Here is a 20686-nt window from a genome sequence, read left to right on the forward strand (position 1 = left end):
AGCAATCTCATAAAATGGTTTTTATCATCATCTTGTTCAGATGAGGAAATGAAGAGTGAAGTTAAGCATCTCACTCTTTTTTTTTTTTTCCAGGACCTAAACATTTATTTGACCTTAGGATGACATAGAAAAAGTTTTAGCATTATCTGTGTCATACGGAGACATAAAAACTTTTTATACATTCAAACCTGTTCACTTTTTTCCTTTATTATTTCCAGGTTTCCAAAATGTCTTAAAATTTTTTTCCCAACTCTGAAATTATATGAATATTCTACTAACTTTTCTCCTAATATTTTAATATTTTTACATTTAAGTCATTGGAGTGAGAGATTATTTCTATACATGATGTAAGAAAGGAATATGACTTTTTGTCCCATATAAAGCATCTCACTCTTATTTACAAGCTGGAAAGTGGTATAACTCAGCCCCTGAGCTTCTGACCTAATCATTGCCAAACTGTTATATCAGTTAGCATACTGACTATCTCAAATGATAGGCAACTTATTTACATGTGTTTAATCCTATTATTTTTTAATGTCAGATATTATTTTAAAAAATCAAATTTGAGGGCTTTCCTGGTGGCGCAGTGGTTGAGAGTCCACCTGCCGATACAGGGGACACGGGTTCGTACCCCGGTCCGGGAGGATCCTACATGCCGCGGAGCGGCTGGGCCCATGAGCCATGGCCGCTGAGCCTGTGTGTCCGGAGCCTGTGCTCCGCAACGGGAGAGGCCACAGCAGTGAGAGGGCCGCGTACCGCAAAAAAAAAAAAAAAAAAAAAAAAAAAAAAAAAAAATCAAATTTGAATCTGATTTATGTCCTGTCTCGAATATATCCTAATATACCCTAATATGTCTGCCTTCCTATAGCTAATATGACTAAAGGACAGCATCCGGCCCAGCTTCTTTGTGTAAAAATGTTTTTTCTATGTTTGGAATGAATGACTCAGTCAAGTTCTCATTCAAGAAAACTTTATTGAGTGCATATTATGTGTATAGAAATATAAGATAAAAAGTGAACTAGACACAGATCAGCCCTGCAGAATCTTTCACTCTAATAATGGAGATGGCAGAAATACAGCCAACATCACCACTCCAAATGAAATAAAAGACCAGGCTTAGCAGTGAGGATGTAATTAGAATGATTACCTGCCTTTCCCTAAGAGACCATCAGGAACAATGTCACCTTGCCTTACATGGCTCTTGACCACAGTCTCCTTCATCTATCATCATCAGGCTTTTTATGCACACAAACTCCTGTACATTTTCTAATCTCCTCTTCCCTGATCTCCTACACCCAAGATTTGTGACCCTCTAGAACTCTCATCAGCCCTCCAGGAATTCCTCCATAAATTCACCCTCTTTTCTTCACAGATTTTCCCCTGGGACTTATCTACTCTCTGTCCACTAACAACACTGCTTGTCCAGAAGCCTCTCCGGACAAGCGATCTGTGTCAACTTTTTCTCCCATATTCTATGTACCAGAGATCCTAAGAGTAGAATAAAGCCCCCTGAATAATCCTTGCTTCTAAAAGCCCTCATCTATTTTGATGTATAGGCTACCAGGAGATATTACCTGCTACCACTCCTCTGCCAACCTCCCTGACACTCCCACTTACTAATTGAAAAGCTGGGGATCTGGGTCGCTGTCTTGTTATTCCATCATTTCTCCTGTCATCATTCTTGATGAATTAAAAATTATAAACACATATAGAATATTACATATGTATGTATGTGTACACATTCGTATGTGTGTGTGCACATATACCCCCGCATTCCATTTCAGCTTCCTTCTCTCCTGGTCATTATCAATAACAAACATACCACATTCAAACTTGTGATTTCAAACATCTCTCACTCAGACTTCCACTGAGATTTTCAGTTATCTTACTCTTGTGCCCACTTTGACAATGCTTCACTCCTATCAGGACCTCTCATTCATTGCTGTTACCAAGTTCTAATTTTCTATCACCACACTTGTGTCATCATTTCCCCCCACTTTTTTGTCTTAGATTCTATTAACTCAGTCATTCAACAAATATCTGTGGAGCGTCCAAAACTGGCCAGCAGTAAATAGCCTAAGTAAAATCCATGACCTCCAGAAGCCCATGATTTAGTGATAAGAGTCCATCACTGGAATCATTCACCTGTCTCCACTTATTTTTTCTCTCTCCATCACAATTCTCTGACAAAATACCAATCATAGTTTTATCCAATTATTTGCTGGAGCAAATTTCCATGATTGAAAAAAAAAAAAAACAAAAAAACCTAGGGGACCACTCCCAATTTAAACGTATAACCACAGATTTCAGGTAGCCCTTGGCACTGAAATCCTACAGTTTCCTAGTTAGTTCAGTTTGCTACTTTCTGACATAATAATTTTACCATTTCTCCTCTAACTTCTAATACTTAATTCTCTCTCTCCATTTGTAGTTGGTGATCTCACCTTATCTGAAAAGGACAGTAGAAATAACAAGAGACAAAGTATCTCAAGGGATAAACTCTTCCTGCAACTTTCTACACCTAACCCTCCACTTGGTTGTAGGTCCCATCCCTTCTCACTCATTTAAAGACATTGCTTTTGAAGTTTTATTCTCTCTTCTTACTTTGTTTCCTCCCTATTAAATAATTCCAAAAGCATACCAATAAACCAAAATTTATCTTAAATAATGTGAAAACACATGTACATATAAATAGATCTCTCTCTGTCTTTTTGTCTCTGTCTCTGTCTCTCTACCTATGTCATCTATATCTATAGATACATCTATGTCTATCTATATATAAAATGTCGAATATATAACATATATAATGTTGAATAAATAGCATATAGATATAAAATGTTGAATTAGAATGGAGTTTTTTGCATGGAAAGAAAGTAATTTAAGGGACTAAATCACTCAAAATTTATCAGCATCTCATCTATCTAGATAAAATATAAGGTAATTTAATCAGCAGGTGTCACTTTCTGCTCCCTTGCAATTCATTGCCTCTGATGTCATCTCCTAAAAACACCTTCCCCCCCCCCCCATTTGGTTCAATTTCTACAGAGCTGTGGGGAAACTCTATTATGCTAATGATGAGACAGATAAGTGGTTTACTTAAATTAGCAAACACATCCAATTACTCTGCGAACTTAACAAGAAAAATCATTATCAGCACAGAAGAGATAAGCCCTGTTGTGTGTGTGTGTGTGTGTGTGTGTGTGTGTGTTTTATCCTTCTTTGGAGATTAAAAAAAATCAGTAGGAAAATGCTTCACCATGGCACCTGCTTTAGAAAGGGCAGCACAGACAAGAGAATGTAGCATCTCCAGAAGTTGAGAGAAAAAGTTAAGGTGCAATAGAGTCTCCAAGATTGAAAGGATAGATGGATGGAACTTCTAGAGAAGAATGGGAATATTGATTCTAACCTAAATTTAAAGTTGATTATTATACATAGCTGAAAAAGTTAAAGTACAAGTAGGAGAGCATCGAAGGAAGATATCTTGGAATACTTACTCTTTTGGAAAACAGTCTATAAGGCCCAAGAAGCATGTGTATTTTTTTTTTTAACATCTTTATTGGGGTATAATTGCTTTACAATGGTGTGTTAGTTTCTGCTTTATAACAAAGTGAATCAGTCATACATAAACATATGTTCCCATATGTCTTCCCTCTTGCGTCTCCCTCCCTAGCATGTGTATTTTTGCTGCTCCCTTTCTACATTCCTTTGGTCTTTCACATTAGAGGTTCTCTCTGCTGCCAAAGCTTAAATGCTCTTGAGCACTGTATTGGAAAGGGTTGCTAGATTCTCTGACCTGCTTCCTTGTGACAAGGTCACTTCAGGAGGATGCTGAGTGGGAACTGCCAAGACAACATTATTTTTGGAACAGGTAAGTTGCCTTCTTTAAAATAATTTATTGTTCCTGGACTTAATTCTTGGCAGAGTTTTTGATTCCTTAGCTCCGGGAAAAAAAAATACAAATTATCTCTGAAAGAAAATGTCCTTACCATTTTCCTCTTTCAAGTTTGCTGAAGTCGAAGCAATAATGGTGGAAGACAGAAGCAGGAAAGGAAGGTGGGCTTGAGAGCATGAAGATGTGGCTGTGAGAGTAGAGGAGTGGGCAGGCATAAGCCTTGGCCCGTGCCCAAGAAAACTAAGAGGTGATGCTGGATGTTGGGAAACTCATGACCAGCTAAAGCCTCATACATAGATTCTGATCTGGCAAAAACTTCTGGATAATTCTTCAAATCATTTTCCCCCCGGGCACCTTCTGTTTAGTATGCAACCATAAAAGCGTTTTATTACTTAATTTATTATCTCAGGGTTAAAATTACAGTGAAATTATTGAAAAAATAGCACCATTTAGAAAGTTTTTTCACAAAATTTCATATTTAAACCAATTACTTCTAATTTCTATTATACAATAAATTATAAAAGCCATTATACTTTTCTTCAGCATTCTAATTTTTATAAATTTGCTAATTATGCTATTCCCATTAAGTGAATATGTTTTTAATAAACAATAAATTCATCTCAGGGCACAGATAGTTATCACCAAGTGACTTTATCTCTAAATTTCTTTTTCTCTTATAAAGCAAATTTTAATATTTACTTTGAGTTTTGTTTCTAGCCCCACTCCTACCCCACAGGAAAACTGGGGGTGTTGTATGAATGAGAATCCATTTTTATCTCATCTCATTCTTATACCTTAATGATTTGCATAGGCTTAGCCTGAAAAACAGCATAGCTTGGCTGTTCCCCCAGCCCTCATATCTTCTTATACCCAATCCTCATAACACTTTCCTTCTGTGATCCTGTTAACCAAGTCATTTCCCTCCTGAGATGGTTTCATAGGGCTATGATGAAAGAAATTTAGGCCTACAGAGGCTGGGCTGGTGATGCTGACAGACATTCTGTAAAAAATGTGAAAGGGTTTTTGGTATTTCCACTTCCAAACTTATTGGGGTAACTGTATGATGTAACTGTCTTTGGAAATTGGAGAACAAGCTTAGCAGAACACTGATTCGTGACAGGAAGGAAGCAACTGATATAAGAAGAGTGATCACCACATTATTCTGTTTGGAGGAATTTTCTGAGCAATGGTGAATGAGGGGGAACCCAAGGAGAACATGGCAGGTTTGCTGCATTAAGGAAAAGAGAACAGGTTCAGGTAGACTGAAATGACAGGTCTTTGCACAGTAGACTATCAGAGAGGAGGAGGTACAAAGGAAAAGAGTTTCAATAAATACGTATGGAGTCAGTTCCTGAATACTAATGTATGCTTACATAGAATGGAGTTCTATAATCGGGGTAAATAACATCTGGAGCATTGTAACCTGAGCAATTCCCTGAGCGTTCTCAGTGCATTCTGACCAGCTAGAGTGGAGACTGATCACTGAACACCCAGAACATTTAGTGGAGACTACAAACAGTAGAAGACTAAAATAATGGATCATGAAAGTTAAGAATAAGCCTTAAGGGAAAAAGCTGACCCAATCTGATTGATTGATTTCCAGAAAAAACTTGAACCTTTTTTAAAAGAAGGCAAAAATTCTAGAACTCAACAAGGCAAAAAATATCCAGCATTAATTGAATTTACTAGACATGAAAAGAATCAAAAAAATGTGCCCCATATCAGAAGATCAGTCAACAGAAAAAGACCCAGAAATGACAAGAAATGATAGAATTAGCAGAAAAAGACTTTAAAATAGCTATACTAAATATGCTAAAGGATATTTAAAATTAGTATAATGATAAAGAAAATGTGAAAGATAAAAATAACAAAAAGGGGGCTTCCCTGGTGGCGCAGTGGTTGAGAGTCTGCCTGCCGATGCAGGGGACATGGGTTCGTGCCCCGGTCCGGGAAGATCCCACATGCCGCGGAGCGGCTGGGCCCAAGAGTCATGGCTACTGAGCCTGCGCGTCCGGAGCCTGTGCTCCGCAACGGGAGAGGCCACAACAGTGAGAGGCCCGCATACTGCAAAAAAAAAAAAAAAAAAGGAATACTTAAAGAATTATAAAATATGTGAAATGAAATATCACTGTGTGTTTATCAGCACATACATATTGCAGAAGAAAAGATCAGTGAACTTGTAAGGACAGCAATAGAAAATTTCTGAGTGGAAACATAGAAAGAGAAAATACCTAAAAGTGATGAGCAGAGTGGCAGTGATGTGTGGGACAAAATCAAGTGGTCTAATGTATCTGTAATTGGAGTCTCAGAAGGATGAAGGGCAGCAAAATATTGGCAAGAGCTAATGACTAAAATTTTCAGAATTGATCAAAAGCATAAACTCCTAGAGGGAAACATAGGGAGAACACTGTGAGAAAAATCACAGCAATATCGTTTTGGATCCATCTCCTAGAGCAATGAAAATTAAAATAAGAATAAATAAATGGGACCTAATTAAACTTAAAAGCTTTTGCACAGCAAAGGAAACCATGAACAAAATGAAAAGACAATCCTCAGAATGGGAGAAAATATTTGCAAACAATGTGGCCAACTGAAAAGGGATTAATCTCCAAAATATATAAACAGTTCATGCAGCTTAATATCAAAAAAACAAGCAGCCCAATCAAAAAATGGGCAGAAGACCTAAATGGACATTTCTCCAAAGAAGACATACAGATGGCCAAGGGGCACAGGAAAAAATACTCAATATCGCTAATTACTATAGAAATGCAAATCAAAACTACAATGAGGTATTACCTCACACTGGTTAGAATGGGCATCATCAGAAAATCTACAAACAATAAATGCTGGAGAGGGTGTGGAGAAAAGAGAACCCTCTTGCACTGTTGGTGGGAATGTAAATTGATACAGCCACTATGGAGAACAGTATGGAGGTTCCTTAAAAAACTAAAAATAGAAAGACCATATGACCCAGCAATCCCATTACTGGGCATATGCCCAGAGAAAACCATAATTCAAAAAGACACATGCATCCCAATGTTCATTGCAGCACTATTTACAATAGCCAGGACACAGAAGCAACCTAAGTGCCCATCAACAGACGAATGGATAAAGATGTGGTACATATATACAATGGAATGTCACTCAGCCATTAAAAGGAACAAAACTGGGTCATTTGTAGAAACGTGGATGGACCTAGAGACTGTCATACAGAGTGAAGTAAGTCAGAAAGAGAGAAGCAAATATTGTATATTAACGCATATATGTGGAATCTAGAAAAACGGTACAGATGAACCGGTTTGCAAGGCAGAAATAGAGACACACATGTAGAGAACAAATGTATGGACACCAAGGGGGGAAAGTAGTGGGATGGGGGGTGAATTGGGAGATTGGGATTGACATATAGATACTAATATGTATACAATAGATAACTAATAAGAACCTGCTGTGTAGCACAGGGAACTCCACTTTGCTGTACAGTGGAAACAAACACAACATTGTGAAACAACTATACTCCAATTAAAAAAATTTTTTTTAATTGGCATTATTGACAGTGGGGGGGGGAAATCCTTTGAGGAGTTTGATATGGATTACTTTGAACTGATAGATTTATTTTGATGTAATTAATTTTAATAAAATTTTAATTTGAGAATAGTTTTATATTTACAGAAAATTTCAAAGATAATAGAGAGAATTCCCATATATCACATACCCAGTTTTCCCTACTATCAATATTAACAGCTTACATTAATGTGCACATTGTCAGAATTAATGAATCAATATTGATACATTATTATCTACTGTTATCCATCTTTTATTCAGATTTCCTTCATTGTTGCTAATCTCTGTTTTCTATTCCAGGATCCCAATAAAAAAAAAAAAAAAGAACAATGAAATAATGCCATCTGCAGCAAAATGGATGGACCTGGAGATTATCATACTAAGTGAAGTAAGTCAGACACAGAAGGACAAATATCATATGATATCACTTATATGTGGAATCTAAAACAAAATGATACAAATGAACTTATTTACAAAACAGAAACAGACTCACAGACATAGAAAACAAACTTATAGTTACCAAAGGGGAAAGGTGGGAGGGGAATAAATGGGAAGTTTGAGAATGACATATACACATTACTATATTTAAAATAGATAAACCAATAGGATCTACTGTACAGCACAGGGAGCTCTGCTCAGTATTCTGTATTAAACTAAATGGGAAAAGAACTTGAAAAAGAATAGATACATGTATAAGTGAATCACTTTGCTGTACACCTGAAACTAACACAGCATTGTTAATCAACTATACCCCAAAATAAAATAAAAATTAGAAAAAAGGAAGGCTCCAAAAAGACAAAAATAATGAAAAAAGAATACTTATCTTCCAAATGTTGACGTAACATTTCCTGATTTTGGAGTGAGTTTCAGCGGAACTTGAAGTTTCATCACAAGTGGGTTATTAGATAGGCATGGCTATCATGCTCATACTCACTCTACTGCAAAATACTGCTTGACTGAGGGCTCCTATCTGCAAGATTATTTAAGAAAAATGCACAATTGTGACCAATAAAAAAACACTACAGTGGTCCTTGTCTCAAAGTTTAAAATAAAGGACATATCATTTAATTATTTAACAGAAGGGAACAGTAAATGTAACAGAAGAAACTGAAGAAATTTTATTTATTTATTTATTTGGCTGCCTGGTGCGGCATGTGGGATGCAGGATCTTAGTTCCCCGACCAGGTATCGAACCCCGGCAGTGAGAGCGCTGAGTCCTACCCACTGGACTTCCAGGGAATTCCCAGCAGTGAACATCTTAAACACAGTATAAATAATTGGTTTTAATAACAAATTTTATAAAATATAGCAAATCTTTAATCATACTCATATCGTTAATATTATTGTGGAAAGTAAAATTAGGTAGATCACTTGATTTTCATTTTGCTAGCTATGTGCTATCAAAAATCGCTTCACGGGGCTTCCCAGGTGGCGCAGTGGTTGAGAGTCCGCCTGCCGATGCAGGGGACACGGGTTCGTGCCCCGGTCCGGGAAGATCCACATGCCACGGACCAGCTAGGCCGGTGAGTCACGGCCGCTGAGCCTGTACGTCTGGAGCCTGTGCTCCAAAACGGGAGAGGCCACAACAGTGAGAGACCCGCGTACCGCAAAAAAAAAAAAAAAAAAAAAAAAAAAAATTCACATCACATTTCAGTTCTGCTTGGAACAAGCTTGTGATCTTAGGCAAATCAATAAACTGTTCTGAACTTTATCCTGTTTGTCAAATTACTGGTTTATCTCTTCAAACCCAAAGTTTCTATACTCACAATATTTTTCTCTAGGCATTTAAAGCTATTCATAACTACTTTATTGTTTTTCAAATCAATATTATTTTATAAGTAAGAAATACAGGGATTTCCCTGGTGGCACAGTGGATAAGAGTCCAAGCTCCCAATGCAAGGGGCCCAGGTTTGATCCCTGGTCAGGGAACTAGATCCCACATGTATGCTGCAACTAAGAGTTCACATGCCACAACTGAGAAGATGGTGAGCCGCAACTAAAGAGCCCTGGAGCCACAAATAAGCCCACCTGCCACAACTAAGACCCAGCACAACCAAACAAATAAGTATTTATAAGAAAAGAAATGCATAATAAGCAAGTTTCTTAAACATACATTTTTTAAAAATTTAAGGTAACCAATCATTTCTGAAAGACAAAGTTACTTGTTCCTGTCATTATCAAGTTGATGTTTCATTTACAAAACAATCTCCTCATTAACTATCAGTTAGTACCTTGATTCTTTTGATTATTAATTTAATTTCTAATATATTCTATTATTAATCTACTATGGAAATATTGTGATTATTTTAATCTGGTTTGAGTTTTACACTCTTAGATACATGAAAAGTATCTTTATATATGAAAAAATTGGCCTGGTAATCAAAGAATAAAAATCTTTCACTCTGTTTCAAAATTATTTTCTCTATTTCAAAAGGCTGCTCATTACTTGACTAAAGGTGGTACCACTGAAATTAAATTACAGAAAATGTAACTATGTTGTGGTCCCATTTTCTACTGTAGACATTTCATTTTATATAAAATATGCTATTTTTGGCCATTTTACACAAAATGTAAAGCATGATTTCTATATTATTTCTCAAAATGTGCTCTAAGCAATCATCACACTAAATATGCTTTATTTTTATTGTTTTAGCATAATGTTGTAGGAGAAAGTAATAGGAAATAACCAATGAGACAAATAACATTTACCAATTCCCACTCAACAGATGAAAAAATACTCTGTAATTGGATTTATAATTGCAAATTTCAGTAAGATGTATATTAACAACATGGATTTAAGTCATTTTCAGCCTTTTCATTTTGAAGAGCTTTAGCAGAGGTAAGCAGTCTAGCTAAGTCATTTTAGGCATACATGTGATAAGTTCTTTCCTCACTAGACAAGGGGTTAGTTACAAGCTCTAATGGGACTGAATAAAATGAAATGTGAATGGGATTTATCATCAATTTCAAGCAAAGATTCCTTTGAACTAAGAAGAACTAAAGACTGCTTTACATCAAAGGTGCAGTTTTAAAGCTGAGGGTGTTAATGATGTGAATCATGACCTTTTGATTTCTTTAAAATATTTTATATGACTCATAATGAGATTAAAAGTGGGCATTATTTCCAGATATCTGAAATGTAGGCACCAGACTCTTGTTACTCAAAATGACCCATTGAAAACTCTTTGCCTAACCATCCTCAGAATTAAAGAAAGTAACAGTTACAAATTAAAATTTCTTCATCTCTCAAAAAAGTTTAATTTCCTCATCCACACCAAATGAAACTTAACTTGAAAAGAAACAAATGATTATTAATTATAAAAGTCTGTGCAGGGGCTTCCCTGGTGGTGCAGTGGTTGAGAGTCCGCCAGCTGATGCACGGGACACGGGTTCGTGCCCCGGTCTGGGAAGATCCCACATGCCGCGGAGCAGCTGGGCCCGTGAGCCATGGCCGCTGAGCCTGCGCGTCTGGAGCCTGTGCTCCGCAACGGAAGAGGCCACAACAGTGACAGGCCAGCGTACCGCAAAAAAAAAAAAAAAAAAAAAAAGTCTGTGCATTATATTTCAGTCATCAAAAAACTTAACACTATTCTGGCATTAGCAATAGAGTACTGCCATTTAGAACTGTCAATTTAATTCAATTTATTTTCTAGTTTCAAAAATAATTTTATTTTCTTTAAATGAATGTTATTCTGGTTCTAATAGAAACATGGTGTATGCTGAGTTCCCAATCTTGACACTTCATGGAAACTACATGGAACAACTACAAAAACAAAATAAATGAACAAACTAAAAAGGTCCAAAATCTTGTATCTTCAGCAAAACGTGGAAACAAAGAAAATATGAAAACTCAAAACTAGATCTATGTGAAGCCAAACGTATTCCTTTAAAAAAAAAAGACAAAAATCTACTTAACAAAAGTCCACACAATTTAAGCAAGTTTTATATAAAAGAGGATTTCCAAATGATCAATAAATATATTAAAAGTTCTCAACATCATTGGTCATCAGGGAAATCCAATTTACAAGAGTGATGAAGTTTGACAACATACCCACTAGAAGTTAAAATGAACAAAATGACAATAGGAAGTATAAGCAAGGATTGAGGCAGCTGGAAATTTCGTACTCTGTTGTTGGAGTGCAAACTGTTACAACCAGTTAGAAAACTGTTTGGAATTATCTACTAAAAATGAACATTCACATACTCTATAAGTCAACAATTCACCTCTGAGCTATAACACCCCCCCGACCCATGTACATATGTATGCAATATAAGAAACTAACAAGAATATTTATAGCAGTGCTATTACACTGGACAGAAACTGGAGATGTCCAAATAGCCACCCACAATAGAATGTATAAATAAATTCTTTGGTATATACATACGTGAACACTATAAAACAATGAAAATGAATAAACTACTTCTTTAGAATGTAAACAATATGAATGAGTCTGACCTGTGTAATGATAATTACATAGAATAGAAACTGGATATAAAGATGAATAATTTATGATTTCATTTATATGAAGGTCAAAACAGTCAAGACAGTTCTTTGATGATAAAGTCAGAATAGTGGTTATCCGGGGATATTAACTTGATGAGATATGAATGAGGCTTCTGCGGCACTGTTAAGGTTCTATATCTTGACCTGAGTGGTGGTTTAATACATGCCTCCAGCTCTCCACTCAAGATGTGCGCAAAAAATACATCTATCTATACTTGTCTATATTAATAAGGAAGCTCTGTATATACTGACATAAACAAATAATTGAAGATACATTAGATGAAGAAAGGAAGGTACAGAACAATGTTTATGATATGTACTGTTTGTGTAAGAGAAGTATCAAAATGAGAACATGTATTAGTTTACCTTTGTATTTTCATAGGATGAATACACAAGAATCTGTCAATGTGATTAGCTGTGGGAAGTAAAGGAGTGGATGGGAAACTGAAGCAACGAGGATGGGGTGAGATGATACTTTCGATGTATACCTTTAATACCATTTTGACTTTGAGCAACATTAATGTATTCCCAATTTTAAAAATATTTTTTCATGAGTAGATGTTCCAAAGATGAAAAAATGGAATTGTTTGCTACATTTGTCCCTCAAAATTGCTGGAATTCACAGCTGTCTTGTCTTTCCTATAAAATAGTGCCTCCTTTTTAAAGAATGTACTTTCCTTTCAGATCATCCCAACTCTGTCCATGATGGCATCAAATATATACAAATATACAAATGATTTGCCATTGAATTCTGAATATGAGAGGGAGAGAGAGAGTTATTTTCTAAGCCAAGACGTAGGCTACTTGTTTTAAGATGCAGTAGTATTTATTTTGACACCGCCTTCACTAACTTACATTGCTGAAACACCTTCAGACCTTCTAACAAATGTTCGATTCTGTGGCAGTGTCTAGGGTACAAGAGTCAGTTGGTGTTCTGTCTCAGCTTTACATTCAGAGCACTACCTTTTCACAGATATCTTACAAGCTCCGTGGGTTCTGACTCAATGGTTTGAAGGATATTCTGCTGCCACTGATTTATAGTAGCTCCATGAAAAGAACACAAAACAGTGAATTTTTTTAAAGCAAACATTTTTTTGCCAGTGGTGATGTTCCCATTTTTGCGTTTGGCTCATGCCGGTCTGGCTTTCATTTGCTGTTTTAGCTCATGACACTTAGCAATGCTAGGTCTCCAGTTCAGAGCATAGCTGGACCATTTAATAACAAAACCAGAAGGAGTTTGAAAGGTCTTACCAATATTACTTTCCAAGGTACTTTCCTGTAACTTTCCTCACCAAAGATGAATGGCCTTGTGTGGCAGGAACATTTGTTTTCGTTTCGAGATGAAGAGCTGAGGAACAGAGGAGATGAATGACCAGAGTTACTCTAGAATTAGAATCTGACCTCAAGTTTGAGGACCTTAGGCCACAGGGCTCTCTACCACAGCAGACTTGTTCTGAAAACACATCTGACCTGGAAACTCTACTCAGAGAGATCCTGAGGGATCCCTCCTACTCAGAGGGATCCCAACCTCTTATTAACTTATTTAAGAGAGCTTTGGATGTAATGGGGAAAAAAAGTAAAATGCCCTAATGACCTAATGCAAGCAGTTAGTTCTTGCTAAAATTTCAACATGGAGAATTGACTCAGAAATTGATGATCTTGAAGAGGGCACACGGCCTGGAACTGAACATGGCTGTGTGAGAAACCAATATTTTTTTCTGCTATTACCACTTTATTAACGTGCACTTCTTCTGAAATTTGTATGACTCTAATTATTAATATGCACTAATTCATCATTTATTTGGAGCTTTCCTTTAGAGTCTAAATGTGTTTTTGTTAGCATCTGTTTTTCTTACTTCTTTTGTTAACCTGCATCTTTGGATGCATTGAGATTAATTTAAAGAGAGTTGTTTTCTTTTTATTTGGGGTCTTTCAGCGACTTTTGACTTTTTTACAGTTAAACTGTGTGGAAAAATAAAACTATTTTTATACACACAGGGAAGCATCCACAGGAATTTCTAAATGTTTTATGGTCATATATGATGATTGAAGGGGAACAGGTACAGGGTAGCAGCAGTATTGGCCTGAAAGGAGTAGGGCAAAGAGTGCTGTCTGAAAGCCTGTTCCTGGAAAATTGTGCTGTTTCCACATCTTAATGAGTGTGTAAATTACATAGGAAGTTGATGATGGTGGAGACTTATATGGAGTGACACCGGGTGGGTTATATGCAGCGGATTAGAAAACAGAAGATTCCGGTTCTCAATCTAGTTCTGTTACTAGTTAGCAATCCCTTTGGCACGTCACCTAACATCTTTGAGATTCAGTTTATCTCTAAAGCAAATGAATGCAACTTAAGGTCCTTTTAGGCTCTCACGTAGAAAAAAGTAAGTCTTTGCACACAGGATTACATTTCTAACACCGATTATAATTTAAAAACAAATTTTGAGATGCTGGATAAAGTAGCCAAGATTTGTAATAGCACCCTGAGTACAAAGTTAAAGGCATTTGGGAGCTAGCAGACTAATATTCTAGGCCTGGCTTTGACGCAGTTGGTGACTGGGCAAATTTATGCATTTCTATAGGGACTAGGTTTGTTTTCTGTACTGCCAGTTGGGCTAGATGGTCTCTGAGTTTTCAATCAGCAATAATATTGGCTATTCTCTCTGATTTTTCCAGTAAAATAACTCAAAGAAATAATATGAGTCCCTCAATATACAGTTTTAGTTTCCACAATATTTCCATGAGGAGTTTTGACAGGGATGTACCAGAAGGAAACAATATACCAGCACTTTTCATGGGAATTATTTCGAAAAAGCTTTGCCCCATTATCAGGCTTTATGAAAACTAAATGTAAATTTAAAACCTTAGGTAGTTATTTTCTATAGACCTTCATCTACTAATAAGAGGTAAAGTGTGGGGCAGAGTAAAGAGTTGGGATGGGTAGCTCATACCAATTAGACAAAATGAAGAACTGAAACAGTTATTAACTACTTACATGTTCATGACCAATATGACATGAATTATAGGTGAACTACTAAAGACAATGACTTTTAACCAACCATTTATCTTTTCCTTTTAAAATGTAAAGCACAAACATGAAAGGACTAGAAATACTTTATTTGATGGACTCGTACGAACAGATGAGTTTAGTTAATATTTTTCATGTGCTCTTATCATTGTAACTTTAAGCAGATAAACCTTAACAATTATTATTAATATCGTTAACATCATAATTCATTTGTCTAATTCTAATTACAAGAAATTGTCATATTTAACTTTTTTATCAAATAGTTTTCATAATGAGCGTGAAAGAAACAATAAAATAATATAGAAATGCACTCAGAGGGAAAAGTACTGCCACATCCAAAAGTATTATTTCAGAAAATGTTTTTTATGTCATATCTGTATTAAGATATTTTGTCAGTCTCCACAGTACATCTGTGAGGTATAAGGTTGTTTGTCCTGAAATCCCTATTTTACACACAGGGAAACAAGCGCAGTATGTTTAGCAAATTTTCCAAGGCCACATATTGTGTCGGGATAGCGCTGGGAAAAGAATTTATCGCTGATATTTTTCTTATATAGTCCAGTGCCTAACACAGTGCCCTAGAAAGAGTAAATGCTCAATAGTCACTGAAGGAAAAGAATGAAACCATTCTTCTCTATGAAATTGAGAAAACTGTCATATTTGCTCTCTATTCCTTTAGTCATTAAACTGGACAAGCTAGGGCAGCAGTTGAGCAATAAACTTCATCCACTGTCCTTTCCACAAGTTTTCATTATTACATGAAGAGGCTTTACAAGATGGTACCATCTGGTCAGTACTGAAGTTACACACTTCTAGGCACCCCACGTAAGGAGTGTCATTAATCTTGGTTCATTGTACCATTGGCTTTTGTGGTGTAAGTTAGGTCCACCAGCCTGTGGCCAAGATCAACTTTTCACAAAATTCATTATTAATAATTAACATGTTAATTAATAATTAACATGTTACTAATGTCCTACCCTAATGATAGTCTAGTAAAACAGAGTTCTACATCTTGGAGCTAAAAAACTTAGTTGCAGTCCTTGAAAATAAATGACTTGGCTAGTGTCGGCTCTGTCTACTTCAGACTTCGCTGAAGATAATTATAAAGCCAGAAAGAATAACTCAATTTATTTCCTGAGTTAATGTGTCATAAGTTGAATTGCAACTGTAAACATGATAAAGGTCACAGTGGCATGACTTCTACTTTTATTTATTTAATTATTTTGGCCACGCCACACAGCATGAGGGATCATAGTTCCCCGACCAGGGATGGAACCCTTCCCCCCTGCAGTGGAAGTACAGAGTCGTAACCGCTGGACCACCAGGGAATTCCCTGGCATGACTTTTAGAGTTGATAGAAAAATGTGGTAAAAAACACAAGTGTTGATATCACTGGGAGACAAAAGGATGGCAAAACTATAGTAGTTATTCCCAATGATGCATCATCAAAATAAGTTAAAGATTGTCATTCATTTCACTGACACTGGTAACCAATTACCTAAAAAATAAGTAAGACATCTCGTGAAGCACTTATGGTTAAAACGTATTCCTTCACCTCTAATGACATTCATATTTTCTCTTTTGAGAAATAAAACCTGTTTAACTCCATAGAATGATCCTATTAAAGTGAAATGAAAATACTCTTGTATCTGTCACCCCAATTTAGTGATTGATCTAAAATTTCACCCAGGTGACATTTTCATTAGGGCACAGTCTGCAGAAATCTGACAATTCTACATCTCATTTGCTTATACTTAAACAAATGATTCACCAGACTTGCCTAACTGGATGGTGTATTTCCACTGGAGTGAATGTCCTAATAGTAATTCAAGACAAATCTTAGAGATAAGATTCATCAAACATTTCTACTCCATCTTATCATGTCTAAAGGTCAGAGATATTTTGAGCTCTAAAAGAGCATCATAAGGAACTTAAAGCATTCTTTGGTGCAACTGTTACTCATTTTTAGAGCATAGTCACAACTAAAATAGAGATAGACAGAAATCAAATCAAACTATTAAACATCTAAAAAAAAAATGGTTCTGAAGAACCTAGGGGCAGGACAGGAATAAAGACGCAGACGTAGAGAATGGACTTGAGGACACGGGGAGGGGGCAGGGTAAGCTGGGATGAAGTGAGAGAGTGGCATGGACATATATACACTACCAAAAGTAAAACTGATAACTAGTGAGAAGCAGTTGCATAGCACAGGGAGATCAGCTCAGTGCTTTGTGTCCACCTAGAGGGGGGGGATAGGGAGGGTGGGAGGGAGGCTCAAGAGGGAGGGGATATGGGGATATATGTATAGCTGATTCATTTTGTTATACAGCAGAAACTAACACACCATTGTAAAGCAATTGTAATCCAATAAAGATGTTAAAACAAACTATTAAACATCAGCTTACTGGGTAAATTGAGTTTAGACACCTACATGATGCAAAAGAGCAGCCTTTGTATGAGCTCCTACACCCTTTAAACTTGAAGCATAGTCCGTGTTTTCACTTCAAAGTAAATATCTAACTGAAGCCAGAAATTTCATTTTGTCATTGTGTCAATTATGTTTAAAAGACCATTATTAAGTAAAATGTAACCTAATTTGTGAACAACCCTACAGCGAATGGAAATAGAAAAATATAAGTACCCACACCCAGCAACAAACAAATGACAGATTCTTGAGCGCCAGACCCTCCAACTCGTCTACTTATCATTCGATCCCTTTGCTCACTCTTTCTTTCTACACCAGGCAGGAGGGTAAAATATTTTCAGAGAAATTCCCTGGACTATATGATTTCAATTGCACGTGCCACTCTGGACAAACAGAAGATCCTATTTTCAAAGTCTTAAAGCACTTGTAAGGGCTGTGTATATGTGTCTTATCGTCCTTGTTGCTTCTGTTCTGGAGTACTTGGTTGGCCAGAGCTCTCTCCAGGGCGGTGTGCAGGAGTGACAGGAAACTGAAATCCATAGCCATTGTATCCATCCAAGTAGACACATTGGAAGAAGCTGATGGGGCCTAAAGAATAGAGGATGATGATTTATTAAAACAAGCAGAATGTGATTAGGAACAGAGGTAAAACACTGTGAAGCAGTCTAATACAATATATATGGACATGGGTTCTCCAGCCAGATAGCCTTGGCAACAACCAGCAAGTTCCTCACATGTAAAATCAAGACAACAACAAAAAACCTCACAGAAATATTGTGGAAATTAAATAAGTTCATATATGTGAACCACTTGAAATCCTTCCTGGCACATAATAAGCCATTATTAAAATGATAATAAGAAAAGCCTGGCATAGAAAGTCAAAGTGTTTAGTTTATAGGAATCTAGATGTGCACAGTATTTGGAAAAACTGGTATGTAGTAACAGGTTTCAAAACATGAGCTTATCAATATGCAAAGTAACCAACTCGCGTGTGTGTGTGTGTGTGTGTGTGTGTGTGTGTGTGTGTGTGCGTGCGCGTGCGTGTGTTAATAACACCACAGAGAGTCTTGTGATTTGTAAAGTCTTGAGGTTTTCCACTTGCCCTTACTCTGGAGGCAAGCACTCTCCTGAGATGGCACAGTTACTCTCTAGGGCAGTGCCTCCAGATAGCAGCTCTGTTGTCAGAGTAGAAAACAACACAGGAAAGGAGTTAAAGCCCAGCGAGGCAGTGTGCGCATTGGATACGGCATGAGCTCTGGGCCCAGTGAGCCGAGGCTTCCAGGTAGCAGTTTTGTTAAGAGATGGTGAGTTTAGCCCCTCCTCACCATGATGGACCCCTACTGACTCTTCAGTGTGGTCCATCGTATCCATTTGCATTCTGTCAACCAACCACAGACTTCTTGCACATGGCCAGGAAAGAGAATGACAATTGCAGCTAGCGGTATGTGGGATATGGGGGTGAGGGGCGTGCTGGCCAAATCCATGTGAGCCTAAGGGTTTACGAAGTAGAATAAAGCAAAGTGTGTGTAGAAAGAAGCCAAGGAAAGCAACAAGGGATTATTCTGATTTCATCATCCATGATGTCAGCTGACTTTAATCATTGGGTTTTTAGTGATGAAAAGTTTGGAGAAATCTTGAGTTTAGTCCTTCTCCTTTCCACTCTATCTCATCCAGAATTGTTTTCTATTTTGTTCTAGCCTCAGACAGAGGCAGGAACACAACCCCCCTCACCCCTGGGTGTTGGACGGTTACACAGAAGGATGGCAGAAAACGGCAGCACCAGTACCAAAAGGCGAAGAGTCCATCAACAACAGGCTACTTTCCAGCTGAACCTTCTGATCCGTAGGCACTGTTCTGACATTTATTTTATTGATGTCAAATAGTTATTAGTGAAAATACCATCATAGCTGCCTATTCTAGATCTTATATAAAAGGCTCATGAATATCAAACTATAGAATTGCTTCATGGTAAGATGAAAATAGAAAATATTGTTTTGCTACAAGTAAATCCCAAAATGAACTTAAAGTACTTGATACCTTGGTGCTTTTTTTACTAAAATAATGGAATTATTTTATTTATTTACTTCTTTTTAATTAAACCTTTTACTTTGAGATCATTGTAGAGTCGCATACAGTTGTAAGAAATAATGCAGAGAGAGCCCACGTATCCTTCACCTAGTTTTCCCCAATGGTTAACATCTTTTCAAAATTATACTATAATATCACAACCATGAAACTGACATTAATATAATCCACCTATTTCATTATGTTTTAATATTTATTTATGAAATAAGAGATTTTGAGTGTTATGTGATAAAGCCACAATTTGTTATGAGTAGGTTAACAATTGGGAAAGCATTGCTATATAAATCAGAAACATGCCCAGATTGACTTTATGGATTTTGCAACCATATCTGAAAGTATTAAAACTGCTTATTTCTTTATATTCCACACAACCTGATTATATGAAGGGTTATAATGAGTATCCCTCTTATCTGTTGCAGAAGCCTCAGCATCTAAATGGTGCTTAGAACATAGTAGGCACTTAATATTTGTTCAATAATTCAAGTATTAATACAGAACAGGAGGCATTTTCTATTATAGAGGACATTTTTCTAATTTCCTTCAGAAATACATCTAAGAAACATTGTAAAACCCAGAGAACATGATTGACATCATTTCCTCAGATAAATGTCTATTCTTTACTTTAAAAGCATTATGTGAAGCAAACTTAGGTTACACCTATTTTAAAAATTGCTTCCTTTAGTCTGTCCAGCAATGATTCTTATGCATATGTGAATTCAAGATGTATTGCTTTACCATCTGAAGAAAAATATCTAATTTAAAAGTACTGAAATAATGAGAATCTTGGACATTGAATTTTGTAACTGCATATGAATACTGATTGCATTCTAAAATCAACGATCCCAAAGATTGAACATTAAGAGCCTGCCATATATCGAGAACAATCCAAAAGAACTTTCATTCTTAGAATGAGTCTCTAAGCAATTGAATTGCTGAGACCTATTTCTACATTTTCTTCTTTTTGATATAAAAAATTTCAGCATATCACTTCAGCTCTCTTTTTACAAAGCAGACAGTAGCACGCATTTAAGCACAGATTCGGTTGGAGTGCTCAGGGTCAGAGCTGTGTAGAACGGTTTGCAATAAGTGCCACTTCCATCATTGCTTTGTAATTCCTCCAAATATGTGCCACTTGCCTGATGCAAAAAATGCAGAACTTCTCTTTGAAATGTAAGAGACCTACTGTAATGT

The 20686-nt window shown here is 36.6% G+C and overlaps 1 protein-coding gene across 1 annotated transcript in view; it reads right to left on the bottom strand.

Moving 5' to 3' along the window:
* Positions 1-17334: 17334 nt before the first annotated feature.
* The window catches only part of TRDN (triadin), a 372178-nt gene continuing 368826 nt past the window's right edge, over positions 17335-20686 (bottom strand). The window contains exon 39 of the mRNA XM_079939170.1: positions 17335-17998. Within this exon, the coding sequence (XP_079795296.1) occupies positions 17859-17998 (140 nt within the window). The 3' untranslated portion in view covers positions 17335-17858. The remainder of the gene's footprint in view (positions 17999-20686) is intronic.

Source organism: Stenella coeruleoalba (assembly GCF_951394435.1).
Source record: "Stenella coeruleoalba genome assembly, chromosome: 12".
NCBI classification, from domain to species: Eukaryota; Metazoa; Chordata; class Mammalia; order Artiodactyla; family Delphinidae; genus Stenella; species Stenella coeruleoalba.